Here is a 21,365-nt window from a genome sequence, read left to right as displayed (position 1 = left end):
GCTGTCCTATGAACACAATTTTTACTTTTTTTACGTAAATAATCACGTTGGTGAATGTTTACCTTCGTTATTTTGGTGATGAAATAAGAAACAAAACAATTCAACCACCATGGGGAAGCTAGATGTTGCTATGCTGCGATACCTCACCGGTGAAGACTTCAGGGTTTTGACTGCGGTAAGCTAAAGTGCATTTTATTACCTACATAGTCACCATAACCTCTTAACTACATGTACGTGTTGATTTCTAGGTGGAAATGGGTATGAAGAATCACGAAATAGTGCCAGGGTCACTAGTGGCTTCCATTGCTAACCTCAGACATGGCGGTGTCCACAAGCTGATGAGAGAACTTTGTAAACACAGACTGCTAACTTATGAACGTGGTAAACAATGTAAGTACAGTTTTTGTGCAAATACTTCAATTCACAAGATCCTTTAACCCTTTTTCCGAACTATCGTACTCCCATTATGACCTCCTTCCAACCTTTTATCCTCTATATACAAAAAAACATGTCTGTATGAAAATAAAAAATATTTTTCTAGATGATGGATATCGTCTTACCAATGCTGGCTACGACTACCTGGCCTTGAAGGCACTCACAAACAGAAAGGTTATTGCATCATTCGGCAACCAGATTGGAGTGGGCAAGGAGTCCAACATCTACACAGTGGCTGACGAAGACCACAAGCCATTGTGTTTGAAACTACACAGGTAGCTAAAGGATTTGTCATAATTTTTATTAAGTATAGAAAGTATAATTTTTTATTAAGTTAAGATTTGTCATATAATTGTTTATTAAGTATATTTTATTCATTTAACTACCTCTTTATTGTACAAATATTACAAAATGAAAGTAGAAAGGGTGGATGTAATGCTAAAAGCAATTTCTACCATTCAACCTGCAGGAGGCACAGGAATTATATTAGATTTATAATATTATTAGATTATAGATGTATTGGTGAATGAGTGAGGTGTTATTCTTACATTCATTTCTCTGGAAAGCTAAGAAAACAATCTCTATTACAATATTTAATAACATCCTCCTGCTGTGCTATCTTGCTTGATCAACCAAATATAATATTAATAATCTAGATGTACTACCCATTACAAACATGCTCTACAGAGAAGAATCTTCTCATGATGTGATTACAGACTGGGCCGCACCTGCTTCCGTAACATAAAAGACAAGAGAGACTACCACGCGCACCGCAACAAGGCGTCCTGGTTGTACCTGTCCCGGATCTCGGCCACCAAGGAGTTTGCATACATGAAGGCACTGTACGACCGCGGGTTCCCGGTGCCCAAGCCGATAGACTTCAACAGACATTGCGTTGTCATGGATCTAGTGCATGGAGGACCCCTGTGAGTTGTGTTTTCGTAGGTAGAGATTTAAGTAGTTTTTCTTAAAAGTTACTTTTATGACGTGATATGTTCCTAAAATCCTAGAGAGAGAGCCAAGAATAAATTTTAAACAAGCCAACTAAGACCATTGTGTTTGCTTGGTAGGCTTACAGCTATGTCCTAAAAATGTCAATTAGTAAGATGGTGAAAAGAATTTAGATTTTTTTTACATGACTCTAATAGACCTAAATCAGTGGTGGTCCAAAGCATATTTCCTACGCCCTGAGGGCGGGTCAATAAGTCCGTGACTTTTTGAAGAAAATACTGGTTTTTTGATAATTTTATTTTTCAACATAGTCTTCTTTGAGCTCTATACACTTTGTCCAACGTTTCTGCAATTTTTTTATCACTTCCAATAAATGAGGTTTCTCGAGGTCATCAAAATACCCACCTTGGCCTTCTTTGGCGCCGATTCACCCCGAGAAACCCACTGTTTAGACTGCTGTTTGGCCACTGGTGTGTTGTGGCGTATTTTTCAGTCAAAATATCCTTTAATTCAATCCATCACTACAACACCAATTCCCTCTACCCCACAGCACACACGTAACATCAGTCCCAGACGTAGAAGGCCTGTACGACAACCTCATGTCCCTCATAGTACGTCTGGGCAACTGCGGGGTCATCCACGGAGACTACAATGAGTTCAACATCATGATTGATGAGGAAGGACAGCCGATTGTGATCGACTTCCCGCAAATGGTGTCTACTAGCCATCCTAATGCTGAGCTGTGAGTTTGTTATGTTTTCTTTTATTTTAGCGCTAGCTTTTCCCAAAGGTTGTGCTTTGCCTTAAAAGGTTTTCCCGTGGGAATTCAGGGATAGAAAGTATCCTATGGATGGGCTATGTGTCAACTTATTACTTGTCAATTTTCATGAAAAATGGTCCAGCCGTTTTCTGTTGAAAGAGTTGACATGTTTCTAGTTTCTAATGTTCACTAAAGTTATAAGGGTTCATCGCTATTTATTACTTTGTTGTGTTTGTGGAAATCCAAAAAGTAAAGAGTTCAGACAAAATCCAGCAAGATTTTAATGGAGATTTAATCAAATGTCTACATGAAATCTTTTACTTCCCTTTCGTAGCGTATTAATTGACAAAGACTAATTGATCAACGATGTCTATGTAAATCCACAGTTACTTCGACCGCGACGTGAAATGCATCCGCGAGTTCTTCAAAAAACGCTTCGGCTTCGAGAGCGAGACGTGGCCGAGGTTCAGCGACCTAGAGCGAGACGACACGATGGACCGCGAGATAGCATGCTCTGGGTACCTCCGAGCTAAGGACGTAGACGACGCACTGCTCGAGGTGAGTGCGAGAGAGACAGAGCTATACTGTAGTAGATGATGGAGGTGAGTGCGAGAGAGATGGCACTACACAGTAGCACGTTAGTATGTACTAATTAGTGTTAAATCCGTTCAATTATAATGTAACAGGATCATGCTAAAAATAGCGCTGCCACAGAACATTCTTCTGTTTACGGCAGCACATGCTGAGCATGGCATCTTTTGCCGAAAGTGTTGTATTAATATAAGTAATTATCTTTAGCGTGAGTGTAAAAAAGTTTCAGCAATATTTTTATTTTTGTTTTCTAACGTGCCCCTTGTTCCAGCAAATGGGTATCGGCCTTGCCGTTAGCTCGGACGAGGGCAGTGACCCCGAGGACGAGGACGCGCCTCGTGAGGACGCCGAGGACAGCGAGCGGACGAGAGAGGACGCCAGGAAGTATACTGAGGACGAGCTGGAGAGGATGAGGAAAGAGGTGAGGGGGCGTGTGGAGGAAATTATCTTTGGCTGAAATTAACGATCAATTTATTAATTTTTAATCTTCTTATAGAACGGCGTTTCTTTAAACTGCGATGTTATCAATCAGATACTATGTATGGATATCATAGCTTATATTGGCCAGTTTCTTTGCTGGTGGTCCTTAGCATAGATGACCACGATTTTATATGAAAACAAAACACTCATAATCATCATACCACAATTTACTTCCGCAGGTGGACACGTCAATCCAAAACGATGAACAGCGCGCGCTCGACTCACTCGCCACCAAAGCCATCACTCTCACCATACAAGACAAACCATCGAACCCGAACCCTTCTGAAGAGGAAGACACAGTACCGGAGCTAGTCCCAGCGGAGGTTGTAGACAAGACGTCACAGAAGTATAGACTAGCGATGGTGGAGAAGGCTCTGTCGGACGTGAGGTCTATGAGGTCGTATACGTCTGCTAGCACCATAGCGCCGGAGGTGGTGAAGGAACAGGTATGTTGCGCTAAGTTATAGCACGGCTATTTTATTTTATTAATTGTCTTCATTAAGTCACCGGGTAGGTACATTTTTTTCTTCAAAAACATGATTTTCAGTGTAGGAATGTACACCTACTATTTTCTTAAAATTACTGAAAAGTGATAACCTCAATAAATATATCTAGAACATTTTTATTTACATTCAAGAATCAATATATTTAAAACGTAAGTTTCTGCTCCTTATTTTCTGTCTATTATCATTTTTAACACACGCCCCATTCATAATATGTATATCCTTTTTCTATATTCTTATATTTTTCACATACGAGTACTTACCGTATATGATATTAACTCTCTCTGGCCAGTTTTTGTACCTAAAACAATAATGAAATCCTAATCCTAAATCCTTATCCCCAGGTAAAGAAGAACCTGGAGTCCCGCCAGAAGCGCATGGAGCGTAAGAAGGCGGTGGCGAAGGGCGAGGCCAGCGCCGCCACGCGCTCCAGACGCGACAACAAGGAGACCATCCGGGAGAGCCACGGACTGTGGGGCTGGGACGAGTGAACATACTGGGGTTACTGATGTTATTAAAGAAAATTCCCTACCGCATACTTAAGTTAGGTTAGGTTACCCCATTTTTGGCATTGGCAGGCATGCGATACGAAAGCCGATGGAATTTCCCGAGCATGAATAGAAAATGGCCGCCGCTTTTCTGTATAAACGTGGGCATGTGGTAGGGAATTTTCCATAGTTAAATACATAGGTATATTACCATCTTTTATGTATTGAAATATTCAGCGAAACAACTGTGTCGCGAATATACTTACCCCAAGGGGTATAACATATACTGATATCAAGTACCATAGGCATTACGATGAAATAAAATATATTGTAATCGTTATTTAAATTCTTATTTGTTTCATTGTTTTTTTTTACTAATTACATCATGGATCTTCAACATTATCCTCTTCTTCTTCCACGAATTCATTTTTACGAAGATATACGAGCTGAAGCGTTGAATCCACGCAGAGGATCTGAAATAAAAAAAAACTATCGGTACAGGGTGTTCATACTAGTTTTGCAATGGATTTTTATCAACATAGCATAACTTATGAGGAACGGATTTCGTTCACATCAGCGCAGTATCTGCATAGTGAATAGGCACCATAAAGAGCGTGAGAGTCCAATGACCAACATTCTGCTAGCCCAGCACGGTGCGCAAGACACGTACGTCAAGACGAGCAAAATTCTCCGTCGCGCTAGTTCTCGGGGCAGACCGCCCTCTCATAGTAATAAATAATGCTTATGAGTGAGGTAAGGTTTCTCTGCCCCTTACTGTACTACTGACCTTCTCATCAGATATATCATATCCCTCCAGTCGGAAGGTATACCCGTACATGCTGGTGGAGATCTTGGACTCGCCCGTCAGGTGGTTGTCGCGAGTGTTGTACGGGTAGGACTGCAGCTTGTATGTGCCCGCCGTTATTGGACAGGATAAGCTGAAATAGACTTTTACTAAGGTCATATTGCGATCTGTTCTGGTCACTTCTGAGCTGGCCTGTCAGCCCTCCATGGCATGTCATTGACTTTTGAGACACCCTGTATATATGTGTGTGACTGGAACATAGGTAGGTATGTGACAGAAACAGAAGTGATATCCACACCACACTACATCCTGTGGATGGATAATACGTGGAGTAATGTTAAACCCACCAATATTTTCAGTAGATACAAGTAGTCTCTATAACGTAGGTAGTTTTTGAATACATACTTTTCTTTTTTCGACCCTTGTACCTATATTAAGTTATTTATAGGTATTATAATTACATCATTTTGGGTGTGTACTGGCTGACGACGCTCTGCTTATCAACATAAACGATAACTTCTGACAAGTTGAACTCGGCCTTTAGACTATTATCATGACTGTTTTGATGGTCCTCACCACATATCTGTGGTGCTTACGCACTAACTTAAACGATAACGGGTGCCTATTAATTTCTTCTCTTTCCAGGCTGTAAGCATACACGACTGTAATCCCCAAGGGGTAGTCAGAGAGCCGTATGGTCGTTTTTGAATGAGTGCAATGTACTAAGGGTACACATTTAGAATCTTGATGTGGTCACCATGTTTCCTTCACCGTAAAATGGAATACATTGTACTTAATTTCCAAAGAACTAATTGGTACATGTCAGCGCCGGGATTCGAACCCGTATCTCTGGCGTGAGAAGCGCGGGCGCTTACCCAACTGAGCTAACACCGCACAGGTATACAACATAGGTATGTTATTATGTATTTGCAGTAAATAGAAAGAAGTTAGGTCGGTAAGGCTTACGTAGGCTCAATAAACTTGAACAGCTGGAGGTAGGCCTGCTCGTCGTCATCGTCATCATCGTCAGCCTCGCAGCCCGTCTTCACCAGCATGAAGGAGCGGTAGTGGTCGCACGTGTCCAGGTTACGGATGTCCTGGCACTTCTGGAGAAACGCCTGGAAAAAGGAAGGGTTCAGGGAAATGGAAAAGGGAGCTGATTTGGATTAGGTTACGTTTCAGATTTCTTACGTTGGATTTTATACATAGTTTCAACTCTCAACGTTACGCACGTCTTACTAACGTTCTTCTATTTTATATTCTTTTCTATATTTTGGGAGGTGTTCATTTCTGCAACTTCATAATAAAATAACCCAAGGGTCTAAGTTGTTATCAGTATGTCGATTCCCATAACTGCACTCCTATTCAGAACCACGTTCTAGTCTTCCTACCATCGCTTCTTACTCCTCATGAATGAAACCCAATTAATGTGAAACTCAGAATGCTTCTGACATTATCAATACCATATACTTACTTTCACAGTCCACTCGTTTTCAATATCTCTTGAAATATTAATTTCACCGTTCAACGTGAAATTGTATGTATTTCTTGAAATGCTGAATTCGGACAGGCTAACTGCGACCTTCGGCTCATTGTAACAAGGTCCAACTCTCTTCATGAACAAATGTGTTGGGATGAAGTTGGTATTCTGAACTAATATAAAAATGTTTGAAACTATCAAGGTAAATACCACTGCTCTGTGCATGGTTATGTGTGTCGTTTGTGGACCTACCTAGTTCACCTAGTTGTAGTAATATCTGTAGATTGATCTGATAGCCAAATGGCATTTTAATATCTTAATTTTGGATATCTGTTGCATTTGTTAAGTACCTACCTACATTAAACCCGTATTATGTAACAGACTGTATAGGCTGCGCCGCAACCCGTATCGTCGTAGGAATTATCAACATTAACTTGAAAATACATGTAGGGTATGCAACTATACATACTTATAAGTGGCATATTTTATGAAAATTATTTAACTAAAATAAAAACCACGAGTGTTGAAGCTGTGTGACTTTCGTTTGTATGGACGGGAACCTTAGTACTGCACACCGACCGATATACAAACAGACAAGACGAATATTTTTAAGAGTACATTGCTCTCAGCCAGCCTGTTGACCTTGACTTGATAAAATGTCGAGATAACAGATTAGACGGTGACAAATAAAATTATAATAAAGCAGCGTTTTTCCTATTTGCTTGCTTATCGCGAGCCCACTGTGTTTTATGATTATGATAATTAATAAATTTATTTACTCAAATTATGCAACTATTGTAAGTATCCACTCCAACACATAAGGATGATGATAATAATGATAGACAAGAGGTGCTTAATAGGTATGTAGTTAAAGTTTCCAGTTTGACTAAGGTATATCCGCTTAGAGCTACCTACTTATGTTATTCATGATGGTAGGTACATCATATGATGAGCCAACAATACCTTGTTCCCTGACGTTCCCCTGCTGGATATAGGCCCTTCCAAGGAGTACCAAAACGCTGTCCTTATCCCAGTATTAGTCTATGCCACAGCAATCCTCATCCAAGTCGGTCCAGCGGCCTGATGGCCGACATTACCTCCATTGCCAGTTCGTGGTCTCCACTCTAGAACTCGTCTACCACAACGGTTATCGGTTAATACTATGCTATAATGATTGATTACTATTTTCAATATTAAGACGTCTCGTCGCTAGGTAAGTAGGTAGGTAGTGCCTATGTAGTTTAAAAAATACTTATGCAAATTAAACCATAAATGCCATCAGACAAGCATGCTAATCGTCGATAAATATGTCTATAATACGTGTAGGTAGGTACATGTGTACCTACTATCTTGTTATTCCGAGACGACAACTGTACAATCTACTTAGCGAGTAGTTTATACGTAAAGCTCGCGCCACACACGCGTATCTAGTTGACAGCTGACAAGTGGCCAGTGCGCACGCGTGAAACGAGGAGTATCAACATGTCGCAGGACAACCTCACCGCTTTGCTGTTGAAGCCCAAGGATTTACAGCTGGTACGTAAGAAAATTATACAAATTTTGAATTTAGAATAAAGTTGGGTTGCCGCCAACTCGCGTATATTTGGGTAATCTTCAACTGTGCGTCCTGTCGGTCATTTTAATGAAGCTATGCAAATTCTATAGGTGACCGCTGTACGCTGTATTTTGCATATTGTGTTTGGATGTGTGCGTTTGTTTGCGTAAACTTGACCTCTAATATTCTCCCTGTTTGATTCAGTGTTCAGAATCTGAATGAACTGTTGCTGTTATTATGGAATCATGTCACTACTAATTAAATCGATAATTTGGACAAAACTATTGTTTGTTATTTGAACGACGATATGATTAGATAATAATCTGATAGTAATATAACTAGTTGAGTTCAGTAATAAGTTACTATAATTTTGAAATTATTAAATACTAGCTGTTCCCGCGCGCTTCGCTTCGCCTTAAAAGGTTTTCCCGTGGGAATTCCGGGATAAAAATTAGCCTATGTTCTTTCCCAGGGTCTAGACAGTATGTATACAAATTTCATTAAAATCCGTTCAGTAGTTTTGGCGTGAAAGAGTAACAGACAGACAGACAGACACGGTTACTTTCGCATTTATAATATTAGTTAGGATAACACTATAACACCCGTCAGAAACCTACCTAGGTATACAGTTCATTAGAACCATGTCAATAAAAGATAAACTATTAAAACTTAAACCGAAGTACTTAGCAGATTAATGATTTGTATTTTTATTCTCTACAGGTTCAAACAAAGATCCCTGAAATAGCCGATGATGGTAAGTTTCTGCCGGTATAACTACCAACAAGTACCTACCTAACCTACTGAAAACCAAATGTGGCACGTCCCCCAATGCTGGGCCGACTAGCTTAAACCGCCGGAAGCCGGCAGGTATTCCTGATGAGGGACAAATCACAAAATAGTTAGGTAGGTAGGTACTGTAGTTACGTCTTTCAGAGGACAATTTGTTCTTTGACAGAGAGTGACAAAACAGTTCAATAGCTAAAGCGTCCAGTAACTTTTTTATGAATAAGGGGGTTAAAGTGCTAATTTCGCCATAGTGGGTTAAAGCATAACCATGGATTATTGGTTGACTTTTGACACATCTGTCAAGAATTTAGTATGGAGATGACGTATAATTGATGAACCAATGCCTGGTTACGATCTAACCGACTATAGAAAAATTGTCACTAAACCTACCAGGACAACATACGTTCACAGAGTACTCTCCTCCTCCCACAGAGGTCCTTCTCCGCATGGACTGTGTGGGCATCTGCGGCTCCGACGTGCACTACTGGCAGACCGGCGCCTGCGGACACTTCGTCTTGAAGGAGCCCATGGTCATGGGGCACGAGGCGTCGGGGGTCGTGGCTAAGGTTGGTGGAAATGGTGGAAATTATTAAGGAAGAAATTGTCTAAGTATCAGATGTTAGGAGTAAAAAAAAAAAACTAGGTATAGTAGGTAGTTACTATTATTTTATGCAATAGATTTTAACAAACTTACGTCAATGTTTAAAGTGTGACGGTCATGGAAGATATAGAAATTAACATACCTACTTATTATTTGAGTTTAAAATGATAGAGACAGTCCATCTATGTTAAGTTAAGCCGAAGTTAATTTATCATTAGCTCATCCTAATCCTACCTATCCGTTTTGGGGACAGAGATACACATACGCACATGCTTTTTTATACCTTACTTATTATAACACCTTTTCTTTTATGGGTTTACATGGCTAATAATAATAATGAATAAGTAGGTAAGAAACTGAAGAGACAATTAAGATAATGCTGGTAGCCAAATAGCTATAAACATTATCATTTTACCTATTAAAACAAGTGCTTAACTACAAGTGATAAACAGAAAGATTAGGCATGCAACAGTTGTTTGTTTATTTTTATGAAATAAAACTTTATGATGTAGGTACCTATTACTTATGCCATAGCTACGTGGTAAATTCCCATTATGAAAGTTTTATAAATCCCTGGAAAATATTGTGTTCTCCTGAAATAATGTTTGCTCTCGTTTTTCCCTACGTGAAACAATAATAATAATAATAAATTTATTTATTCCAGGTCATAACCCATATTTTTGATTAAATAACATTAACATTAATAATTATTTATAAAGCAAGATTACTAATAAATTCTATAAAATTAATTTACATTTTACCTTCAAATACAATGGTACCTACCTATTGCTATTTAACGACTTGTGTGCCTATTGTATTCTATTCACCATTTGAAATAACACCTCTTCTCTTATTATTACCAGATCGGTTCAAAAGTGAAGAACCTCAAGCCCGGCGACCGCGTGGCCATCGAGCCGGGCGTCCCGTGCCGCGTGTGTGAGTTCTGCAAGACCGGCCGCTACCACCTGTGCCCCGACATCGCGTTCTGCGCCACGCCGCCCTTCCACGGGAACTTAGTGCGATATTACAAACATGCCGCTGACTTCTGTTACAAGTATGTGGTCCTGGTACTTTATATTCATTTAACACTCATCTTCCTCTACTTCCTTCCTTACTTAACGCAACCTTTCAATGGCAACTTGTGCGCTACCTACTACAAAAGCATGCGGCTAACTTCTGCTACAAGTATGTGGTCCTGGTACCTTATGTTCATCAACCACTCTTCCTCCAAATTTGCGTGTGTGAGTTCTGCAAGACCGGCCGCTACCATCTATGCCCCGACATCGCTTTCTGCGCCACCCCGCCCTTCCACGGGAACTTAGTGCGATATTATAAACATGCCGCTGACTTTTGTTATAAGTATGTGGTCCTAGTACCTTTAATAATTAAGCTCTCACACTTCTCTACTCCTTATTCACACAGCATTCCTTGGCAACTTAGTGCGCTACTACAAAAGCGTGCGGCTGACTTCTGCTAAAAGTATGTGGCCCTGGTACCTTATGTTCACCAAGCACTCTTGTTCCTTCACATTTCACGCCCGCTACCACGACATGTTGTTGGAAAAATATACTCTATGGTTGGTGGTGTACTATGAACTATAAACATGCAGCTGACTTCTGCGACAGGTACCTATGTGATATTATATACAAAAGGCAAATCAACAGCCGATGCCGGTACTGCGTTGATTAAGCACATATTTGACGCCTGGGAAGACCATCACGATGCTATTGGAGTCTTCTGTGATCTGTCGAAGGCGTTTGATTGTGTAGACCATCAGACTTTAATTTCGAAACTTAGATACTATGGAATAGGAGGAAAGGCTTTAGATTTGATATCTTCATATTTAGACAAGAGACAACAAAGGGTCGATATTAACAATACTAAATCACAGGGGGCTCATGTAAAAATAGGCGTCCCTCAAGGATCTATTCTAGGACCATTTTTATTCCTCATTTATATTAATGACTTGCCTTTTATGGTTGAAAAATTGACTAATATAGTTTTATTTGCTGACGATACTTCTTTGCTTTTTAAAGTTAAAAGAAGAGAAAATAATTTTAATGAAATTAATTCAATTCTATCTGACATACACGATTGGTTTACCGTTAATAATCTTCTATTGAATTCTAAGAAAACGAAATGTATTAAATTTACACTGCCGAATGTTAGACAATGCGATACTAACATTATTCTAGATGGGAATAAATTGGACCTAGTTAATGATACTGTCTTTCTTGGGATGACTATAGATTCAAAGTTACAGTGGGGACCTCACATTGAAAAATTGTCTGGAAGGTTGAGCTCCGCAGCTTTTGCTGTACGGAAAATTAGACAGCTGACCGACGTTGAAACCGCCAGATTAGTTTACTTTAGTTATTTCCACAGCTTATTATCGTATGGCATTTTGCTTTGGGGTAGAGCAGCTGATATTGAAACTATATTTGTATTACAGAAAAGAGCCATCCGCTCTATATACAAACTTGGTTCCAGGGATTCATTGAGAGAACTATTTAAAGAAATTAACATCCTTACAGTTCCATGTCAGTTCATTTTTTCCAATTTAATGTATGTACGAAAGAATATTTCAACTTTTGATACAATTGGCAGTAATCATGACATTAATACTAGGAACAAGCATAAGCTGGCTTTTCCAGCGATGCGTCTGGCGAAAGTTAATAAATCGTTTTTAGGGTACTGTATTAGATTTTATAATAAGCTTCCAGCAGAAGTTGCTCAAATGCCAGAGAATAAGTTTAAGTGTTACATTAAAGAGAAACTCAGTAAAAAAGCTTATTATAAAATTGATGATTACTTAGAGGACGTTAATGCATGGCTGTGATAAGTAGTTAGCTCTGCTCATATTATAATAATAATAATTATTAAGCTTATATGTATTGTATACCAACTAGTTTTAAGTCTTTTTTTGAAAAGATGGCTCAGGAGTTTCTTGCCTCCGTTCTTCTCCTTAGACAGAAAGAGCCCCCCCTTATCCGAACGGAGAGTAATTTGTAAAAATTGACGTTCATCAGAAAATTTTATATTTGTACGATGAATAAAAAAATTTGAGTTTGAGTTTATATTAATGAATCATACATCTTTCCTTACGCAGCACATCATCATCATCATCGCGACCCATCACGTCCCCACTGCTGGGGCACGGGTCTCCTACGCAGCACAATTTCTCTTTATTAATAAGAACTCCCTTTGATTTCCAAACCCATCGTAACCCTACCAAATCACCCAACCCATCTCTCCCTCCCTCAGACTCCCCGACCACGTCTCCATGGAAGAAGGCGCGCTCCTCGAACCTCTCTCCGTGGGCATCCACGCGTGCCGGCGCGGCGGGGTGACGGCCGGCGCCAGCGTGCTAGTGCTGGGCGCCGGGCCCATCGGCCTGGTGACGCTGTTAGCCGCCCGCGCTATGGGCGCGAGTAATATACTTATTACTGGTTAGTAGTTTGTAGCCATATTGTTTGTTGATGGTTTACTATGGTATTTGAGTCGGTAAGTAGCTGTAAGTACAGTCAGCAAAGGAATATCATTGGTCACGCCAGGGCAAACATCTATTTATTTATCTCTGTTAATGCTTTATAAGATAACAAATAACATCTCACACACCTCTCTACTTGAACAGATTGAAATAAATACAAATTACAGACTCAGAAATCCTAAACTTTTTAGAATACCTTCCACAACAATAAATGCTGCTTTTTACAATCCTTTGCACAGGGCATGCCGCTTGTACAATGATCTCGTTAGTGAAAATAAGTTTATCGATATCTTGGGACAGCCACTTTCCACCTTCAAAAGGGCACTTGCCAAACTGTCAATATCTGATAACTAATTATTTACAGGTTGCTATATTAATTCTTATATATTTTTTATTAAATTATCGTACCTGCATGTTATACTGTAGTGATAACTAGCTCTTAGCTAATATTTTCAAAATTTAATAATTAAACTGAAGTGTGCACTCTCGTCGGTTATAGGAAGGAAATGTAACCTCATATTGTATATGTTTGAAACTCTGTATTCTTATAACTGTTTGTGTACCAATATAATAAAATAAAATAAAATAAAAATTATGACCTACTGATGGGAGTGACGGGTGATACGTTACTTACGATACTCTTGCTGACTATAAGTACAGAGGATAAATCGCTTTCTTACTGACAGGTTCAATCACTTCTTTGAATGACTGGGATTCAAAATCGTATGAACCGAATGGTACTGCAGGTATTCCTTATGAATTAAACAAACCTCTTACTAACCACAAACGCCTACTGTTGCAGACATCCTACAATCCCGCCTGGACTTCGCCGCTAAGCTGGGAGCGAACCATACTCTCCTGGTAACCCGAGACCTGTCTGAGGCGGACTTAGTGCGCAAAGTGCATGAGCTGATGGGCACTCATCCAGACATCAGTATTGATGCCAGCGGGGCGCAGGCTACCGTGCGGGGAGCGCTACTAGTAAGATAATTATGATTCCTGTATTTCATTCGCTCCTGGTACCTAATGTGGACCGTTGATGTATTATTTCTTGAAGTAAGTGTCAGATGCTTTACCAAATAAAAGGAATAACTGGGAATAACTCTCTGAGTAGTACGTAGGTACCCAGACGTAGGTCAGGCAGTGTGCAGTGTGCAAGGTTATTATGAGCTGATTGGAGCTCTATTGAGCTCATCCGTTACGTAAGTATGTCTGCACCTTATTCGCTCCTGGGTGCAACTATTAATAGATTGATCTAAGTCACCTTGCTATTGCTTGTAGTGTACGACACTTGGCGTGACGTCTATGATAGTATAATTGGAGTCCATTCGACCGCCTGTAACTATTTAATATTTTGCCTTATTTCAACCGTGAACGCTAAGAAGAAGTCCAATATACCTATGCTGTTTCTCACCTCCACAGGCCACCAAATCCGGCGGAGTAGCGGTGCTAGTGGGCATGGGCAGCCCCGAGCTGACGGTGCCTCTGGCCGGCGCCGTCGCAAGGGAGGTCGACATACGAGGCATCTTCCGATATGTTAATGAGTTAGTATTATTGTTGTTTTGTTTGGTATATACCGCTCCTATGGATGGCTTGGAAATAGTTGACGATTACAATCATCTGTACTAGACCTATTTGAAACATCCTATGCCTAGAATATCGAGTTCTATACATACACTACTAAGGACCTGTTTCACAATGACTGGATAATGGCTTCCTGTAGAGGTAGCCATTATATGTACACTTGTCCAAAATTAATAATGCACATGCAGATCTTCACACCCGAATGATTAAATCGTATGAGCCTTAAAAAAACACTTGCGTTTTGCACCTTGTTCGAAAGAAATAGGAGTCAATATCATGTGTCACATAATCGAAAACCACCGATCTGTCAAAGATTTCTATGCGCATTATCAATTTTGGAGCACTGTACGAGTATGTAGAGACATAGTGGATCTTAGTATTAATGTACATAGGCAATCCAACATCTTACATAGCATTGGAGATAAAGCGGGTTTATGTTATTATGATTTACATATTGACACTTACAAACACTGCAATAAACACGATAAGACCACCGGCACCGTCGTATTATGAATATTACATCTTTATCAAATCAACACATTATGTTTGTAGCTATATTTACTACCTACAGTCCTACATAGTAAGTAGCTTATAATTTTAAAAACTCTCCTTGTAATTTCAAGGAAATTTTCTCATAACATTTAAACGACTAATGAGTACTTACCTTTCTATCGTATGTCTATTCATATCTTTAGACTCGAATTACAACGCCAGATTTCTTCCCGCAACCATACCCCAACACTTCTAACCTCCCCCCAACACCCACAGGTACCCAATAGCCCTGAGCATGGTGTCCTCAGGCCTGATCGACGTGAAGCCGCTAGTGACCCACCACTTCAGCATGGAGGAGACACTTCAGGCCTACGAGACCGCCCGCCGCGGCGACGGCATCAAGGTCATGATACACGTGCAGCCACGGGACGCTAATAATGTCAAGAAGTTTTAGGTTGGTTTGGTGTGTGTGTGAGGGGTTTAGATTGGGAATAAATGTTGATGTGGACTTGTGCAATGGTCCATTACTGTAAAACTTTTGTTACTAGTCTAAACCTGGTTATATGTAGAATAAGGAGTCAGAATGTACCTGGCTCTTTCATCTATGGTTGGAGTAATTGGATTGTATTTATTGATTAATTTGGAGTAGTAGTGGAAAATAAATTGCCTGACCCTTTGAAAAGATAGATAATGTTATGATTATGAATATCAATTGGATTCATCATACGATGCAAACGCTATGTATGCTAATGGCATAACTATGTAGCATACAATGGCAATATACAATATCTTGCCGATATTTGCGATTTTTTTGCATTACTATTATGCAGATGTAAATTTATTTTTATATTTTATACAACTGATATATAACTAGCTGTTTATGTTGTTTTATATTCAAAAGCTTATAAGTCTGAACAATTAACAGTTTGAATGTAAAATAACAGAATTAACTTCTTTTATAGAATTACCTACATACAAGTTTTTTGTTTCAATTATGTTTATGTGCAATGTAAATAATGACCAAAAGTACAAATAAAATTTACAGATTATTTGTTTTGTTAAAAGTTTCTTCATCTTTTTTCCATACTTACCCTAAATTACCAAACCTATACATATTTTTCAATTTTCAATTTTTTTCAATTTTGTCAATTGATTATGATGATTTGGTTTTTAGAGAAGATGTTCCTTGCATTAGGTTTAAAAACATAGATCACAGATAAAGTAAAATAGAAAATTTATTTACATTTTATTAAGTTAAAAAAATCAAGACAATTTACACATAAGTACTTACATAGATAATTGAATAAGGTAAGGAAAGATATTAAATTATAATCGAAATTGGTATTATTTATAGAGGTTTCCCTCCCTCTTGTACAAGACATTTTAATGAACAAAACTCGTATTAATAATGAAAACTATACACACAATCATATTAATTCATTAATAGCATTAATCTTACTAACATTCAGTCTTTGCTTTTGTCATATTCCCGAGGACCAGCTCAGAAATTACATTTTAATTTACGTAGCAAAATATTTGGGAGCAGGAAGCCGTTGACCAGCCTACTGTTAAAGTTAGCTGAATATATCCCGTCCGCCATTTTCACTCATATTATTTACCTGCGAGAATGATATACCGGGTGTACAAAAAAGGGTGTAGTAAACCAAAAATAGGTGACTTAGCGGTCATTTAGAATTTTAGAACAACTTTTGCTCTCCAAATTTTGAAAATTCGCGAAACCTGATCAGATTGACTCCATAACTGCCAGTTTCTATGTATAACTCTGTCTATCCATAACTGGTAGTTACTTTCATACGATTTTGACAGAATGAAAGGTTACAATCTATCAAAATCGTATGAAAGCAACTACCAGTCATCGATAGATAGAGTTATAGAAACTGGCAGTAAGTCTCACCCTTTCGACTTACTGTACTTATAGTATCAGCCTGTACATAGAAGATAACTCACGGTGCTACAGCGAGCTCAGTTTGCTGCTCTTGAAGACGCCGGGGCGCGTGTTCACGACGGAGCTGTGTTTTGGCATCGGCATCGTGCCCAGCTTGTGACCCACTGGGGAATAAATGCAATGTTGGTTGAATGGAGGATGAATGGACACGAAAGTAGAGAGGCTTCTATCAAGTCTTAGTTATAAACTCAAAATTTTGGATTTTATAATAAGTACCTTTAGCAGTCTGAAAACACCAGACTCAATAATATATACTAGTAGTAGTAGGAATGAAGACACGATCGAATCGTTGTGACGCTCGTTGGAAGCACTTACATAATTTGGCTAGCAGCAGATGACCATTTGTATTGTTTTAGCAAAAAAAAATAAACCATGTTATAACATAATAGTTATTAGAATGAGTTGGGATGGAAAAGGCCTATAATAATATTAATGTTGATGATGATCAAACATGACAGATACTAACCAGTAGTCTTCCAGCTAGGCGCGGCGGCGGGCGAGCCTCTCCCCGCGCCCCCGGCACCCCCCGCGCCGCCCCGCACCGCCTTCTTCTTGGCGGCAGACGCTGTCTTAGCCTTGCCGCCGCCGCGCTTGAATCTGTAGGTACAAATGAATAGGTATATTAGTACAAATGTATTAGATGAAGTTTTTTTGTTTGGCGAAACGAAGTTGTCATGCAATTGGCACGTTTAATACAACGAGATAGAGTCGGGGCTCTCACTGCAGCGCTCCAAAATTTAGTTTTTGGCAATAGAGATTGACCCCCCCGGTCCGGTCCTACATAAAACTAGTAAAAGCTTACTCCTCACCTCTTCCTCACGCCGCCCCTGCGCCCGCCACGGCCTCTATACCCGCCCCCACTACTGCCGCCCCCACTGGCCCGCCCCAGCGCGCCCCAGTCCGTGTCCGAGCCCGCCCCTGAGTCGTCTTGAAAGTCGTTCTGGGGCGCCGCCTGGGCGGAGGTTTCCGCTTCTAACTCGTCTTGGTATTGCATTAGGAGGCCTGGGGTAAATGGGAGGTTTGGTTAGTACTCTGAGTTATGAAGAAAGAGAGGTAAAGAAAAAAGTTGCTTATGGCGTTTTATTTATCAAACTTTCAGGAACAGTAGAAACGTACGCTTCGCTGAGTAGTATTATGTATTTATTGGTTACACGCTTTTATTATGGTATTCACCTAAATCTGAGGATTTATACGGCACCATAACTGCCAAAAGAAAAATATTCTTGTGTGTTATCAGTTATCTCTATTTTAGCTACTCTTACAACTTCAACTATAGGAAACATCCCGCAAGTCATCGCTTTTTGCGATAAAGCAGCCTGTTCTATTATGTCACCGATACCAGAGTATCATCGAACTATAGAAGTCACCTACAACACTTACTACACTTTAGTGATAAAGCTACTGGTTCTATCTCATAGGTACGGTGGCCTGCGCCTAAAAGTATACAGGCAGAGTTTTTAAAATAGCGATCCCTGATGATGAAGGGACCAGCTACATCTGTTATTAATCCGGGGACGTGTTGTGTGTGATGTGTGTAGCAGTGGTGTTTATGTGGATGTGCTTGAGCAGCATGTGAGCTTGAGATCGCTATTTTTAAAACTTCGCTTGTATACTTTTAGGCGCAGGCCACCGCGGCAGGGCACCAGGGCACCATACCCCTAAACAACTCAACTCACCCATCTTCTCCACAGCATACTGGCTGGTAATCGTCAACAGCTGATGCCCGAACTTGTCGTAGTTAGCTCTTGTAACATGAGGTAATGACAACATGTCTTCAGCCGTCTCGGGCAGCCGCGCCGCCATGGCTTTTAGGGCTGCTAGCGGCATGACTGCTACAAGCGTGATGTTGCGAGCCGCGCCCATCTCCCTGGAAGGTAGAGGTTTTGGGGTTGGATATAATGTTAATATAAGCTAAAAAACACTCCTAAATTAAGAAATAATAGGCTCTTATTTGTAGCTTGAGACGCCCTCCGTTACGCTAAACCAACAACCTCATATAGACACATATCCGGTAGTGGTTGGAGGAGGGAATAACAGAGTATTGTGGCGCTCTTTGGGTCATGACGATGATCAATAGTGGAAATGCGAACAGCAAAACCTGCCTCCAATGGGATCTAATAATACATATAAATTGTTCCCGCTGCACGGTTCCGTTATCGACGTCGATAAATGTCACTGTATCAAGTTCAATCATTAGTGGATTAAGTAGGTATTAGTATTATGTATCAAGTCATTAGTGGAACGCGGATTAAACGATTTCATCGTCATCGATAACGTTCCCATGCCGCGGAGCCTGTACTATTCAATCTCATTAAGTACCCACCTGCAAGCCTCAACTAAATCTGCATAACAACGGTCTTCAATCCTCCTCACTAGCGCCGTGACGGGCGCGGCGGGCGCGAGCCGGGACGGGTCTGATGATGTGACTAGTGAGGACTTCTTCTCACACTTCATGGGGAAGATTATCTTGAGGTTGCCGTTCATTAGTCTGTGAGAGAATGGAGAGTGGTTAAAGAAAATGTGTATAAATTATTGTACAGTCAGTTGAGATCGGACATCGATAGATCGTAGGATATTTAAGTGGTACCACTTGGTCGGTGATATCTGCAGAAGAACTGATGACCACTGGAAACACGAAGATATTTGTTTAAAGATAGATATTTGTACTCGGGTCTTGGGTGTTGATATTTATATTTAGTATCTATGTACCCTATCTATATATGTATTTGTGTAGATATATCAGCTGTCCGACACCCATAACATAGGTTCTGCCTAGCTTGGGGTCGGATGGCCGTGTGTGAGATGTCCCCACATTATTCATCATCATCATCATCAGCCAATAATCATCCACTGCTAGACATAGGCCTCTCCCAAGGAGCGCCACTACACTCGGTCCTCGGCCTTCCTCATCCAACCACTACCCGCCACCCGCCTAAGGTCGTCAGTCCAGCGGGCAGGAGGGCGTCCCACGCTGCGTTTGCCTGTTCGTGGTCTCCACTCGAGAACTCGTCTACCCCAACGGTTATCGGTTCTTCGGCAGATATGACCAGCCCACTGCCACTTCAGCTTGCATATTTTGACAGCTATATCGGTAACCTTAGTCCTCTGACGGATAACCTCATTTCTGATACGATCCATCAGAGAAACCCCAAGCATAGCTCTCCACACATTAATTGTCCCCACATATTTGTTTATTTATTTATTTACTGGTCGACTTGCGGGCCCAGTGCTAGGTAGGCGGACGCGATGTCGTTGTGTAGAACCAGACGCTCCGCCAGCAGCCCGCGAACTACGAGTTGTCGGAGCAGGCGCGGGGGGTCCCCTCGGGGCCAGGTCTTGCATCTGGAACAAAACAATATGGTCAGCATAAAAATAAAGCTAATTACAGATGGCGCCTTAGGCGACTGTGCCTAATTTCCCAGTTCTAATTGGTTGGTTCTGTCGCCATTTTTCTCCCTAACAATGTCATTGGAAAGAGCCAAAAAAGCACACTCGCTGATGCTGCGAAAGTTTCACTTGGTTTTCTTCCCCATTACTTGTCAATCGTATAAATATTACTCTACCACCATTTCACAAAGGCCCCGTCATTAAGGAGGAAAGAAATGGCGAAAGCATTATAGAAATATAAGGCCAAGGATATCTAGAACCAATAAGACATCCGACATTCAACACTAAAAGTCGCATAGCTATCGAACGGCCAGGCCGATTTAGATAAAAGACGGCTAAGAACACTCGGAGTAACATTACCTATGACCCAGAAAAAACAAAACAAAAATCGGTTCAGTAGTTTGGGAGCTACAGTACCACAGACAGATACATACGAAATCGGGATTTCTCAAGATATAGAAAGCCGAGCGAAGCGAGTCAATATCGCTTCGCTCGGCTTCATGCTATTAAAAACAGTCTATCCTTCCACCCAAAAGTTGTCTGGAAGAAATCGATTTAAGCGATAAGGCCGCCATTTGTACAAATGTGTTAGATTACGTTTTTGTAATTTTGTCCATGTTTTTGTTTACAAATAACGAATATTCCTTCTATCTATCTCTAACCAAGTAACATGCATCCTCACCGTCCATGTATGTCGGGAACAAGGTTGTGTGGAAGAAAGCGCTTTAAGCGATACGGCCGCCATTTGTACATATGTACAGATTAGGTTTTTTGTAATTTTGTTCATGTTTTGTGTACAAATAAAGAATATATATGCTATTCTATATCTATTCTATCATAAATCCTTACCGTCCGTGTATATCGCTGTTCTGCAGCTCCTTCAGCCGCTGCTGCATGGACCCCCGGAGAGCGTCCGCCACATGTAGCAGAGTGTACTGCGCGCGACCAGTAGAGGCGGACCTCACCCAGCGCACGATGCGCTTGCAGTCCTCGGTCACGTCTACTGGCTGT

General features: G+C 40.5%; 4 protein-coding genes across 5 annotated transcripts in view; 2 read left to right on the top strand and 2 right to left on the bottom strand.

Annotated features, from left to right (window-relative positions):
- The first annotated feature begins 16 nt into the window (after positions 1-16).
- LOC105388635 (serine/threonine-protein kinase RIO2) lies at positions 17-4,554 on the top strand. The gene is made up of 9 exons (XM_038116043.2): positions 17-175; positions 249-390; positions 542-710; positions 1,152-1,361; positions 1,937-2,128; positions 2,533-2,704; positions 3,009-3,158; positions 3,397-3,663; positions 4,065-4,554. Exons 1-9 carry the CDS (start codon positions 110-112, stop codon positions 4,209-4,211), a joined length of 1,515 nt encoding a protein of 504 aa, XP_037971971.2. The 5' UTR covers positions 17-109; the 3' UTR covers positions 4,212-4,554.
- A 5-nt stretch (positions 4,555-4,559) lies between these two features.
- On the bottom strand, positions 4,560-5,557 carry LOC105385614. The gene is made up of 3 exons (XM_048628766.1): positions 5,475-5,557; positions 4,996-5,146; positions 4,560-4,681 (listed from the first exon to the last, which is right to left on the bottom strand). The coding sequence occupies exons 1-3, from the start codon at positions 5,477-5,479 to the stop codon at positions 4,592-4,594; spliced, it is 246 nt and encodes an 81-aa protein (XP_048484723.1). The 5' UTR covers positions 5,480-5,557; the 3' UTR covers positions 4,560-4,591.
- A 449-nt stretch (positions 5,558-6,006) lies between these two features.
- Positions 6,007-21,365, bottom strand: part of LOC105385631 (Bloom syndrome protein homolog) — a 29,251-nt gene continuing 13,892 nt past the window's right edge. Inside the window, exons 17-24 of one of the 2 annotated variants that reach the window (XM_048628762.1) lie at positions 21,204-21,361; positions 20,175-20,309; positions 19,291-19,455; positions 18,644-18,834; positions 17,777-17,969; positions 17,434-17,564; positions 16,970-17,071; positions 6,007-6,131 (exon numbers count right to left, since the gene is read on the bottom strand). In XM_048628762.1, coding sequence (XP_048484719.1) covers positions 16,974-17,071; positions 17,434-17,564; positions 17,777-17,969; positions 18,644-18,834; positions 19,291-19,455; positions 20,175-20,309; positions 21,204-21,361 — 1,071 coding nt within the window. In that variant the 3' untranslated portion in view covers positions 6,007-6,131; positions 16,970-16,973. Of the gene's footprint in view, positions 6,132-16,945; positions 17,072-17,433; positions 17,565-17,776; positions 17,970-18,643; positions 18,835-19,290; positions 19,456-20,174; positions 20,310-21,203; positions 21,362-21,365 lie in introns of those variants that run through there. The other variant, XM_048628761.1, reaches the window with a different exon arrangement.
- On the top strand, positions 7,874-15,522 carry LOC105385613 (sorbitol dehydrogenase). Its single transcript, XM_048628764.1, has 8 exons — positions 7,874-8,029; positions 8,769-8,802; positions 9,267-9,400; positions 10,299-10,489; positions 12,700-12,884; positions 13,728-13,906; positions 14,348-14,469; positions 15,278-15,522. The coding sequence occupies exons 1-8, from the start codon at positions 7,976-7,978 to the stop codon at positions 15,453-15,455; spliced, it is 1,077 nt and encodes a 358-aa protein (XP_048484721.1). The 5' UTR covers positions 7,874-7,975; the 3' UTR covers positions 15,456-15,522.

Source organism: Plutella xylostella, chromosome 21 (genome assembly GCF_932276165.1).
Source record: "Plutella xylostella chromosome 21, ilPluXylo3.1, whole genome shotgun sequence".
NCBI classification, from domain to species: Eukaryota; Metazoa; Arthropoda; class Insecta; order Lepidoptera; family Plutellidae; genus Plutella; species Plutella xylostella.
Note: the sequence above shows the minus strand (reverse complement) of the source record. Positions and strands in the feature narration are given on the sequence as shown.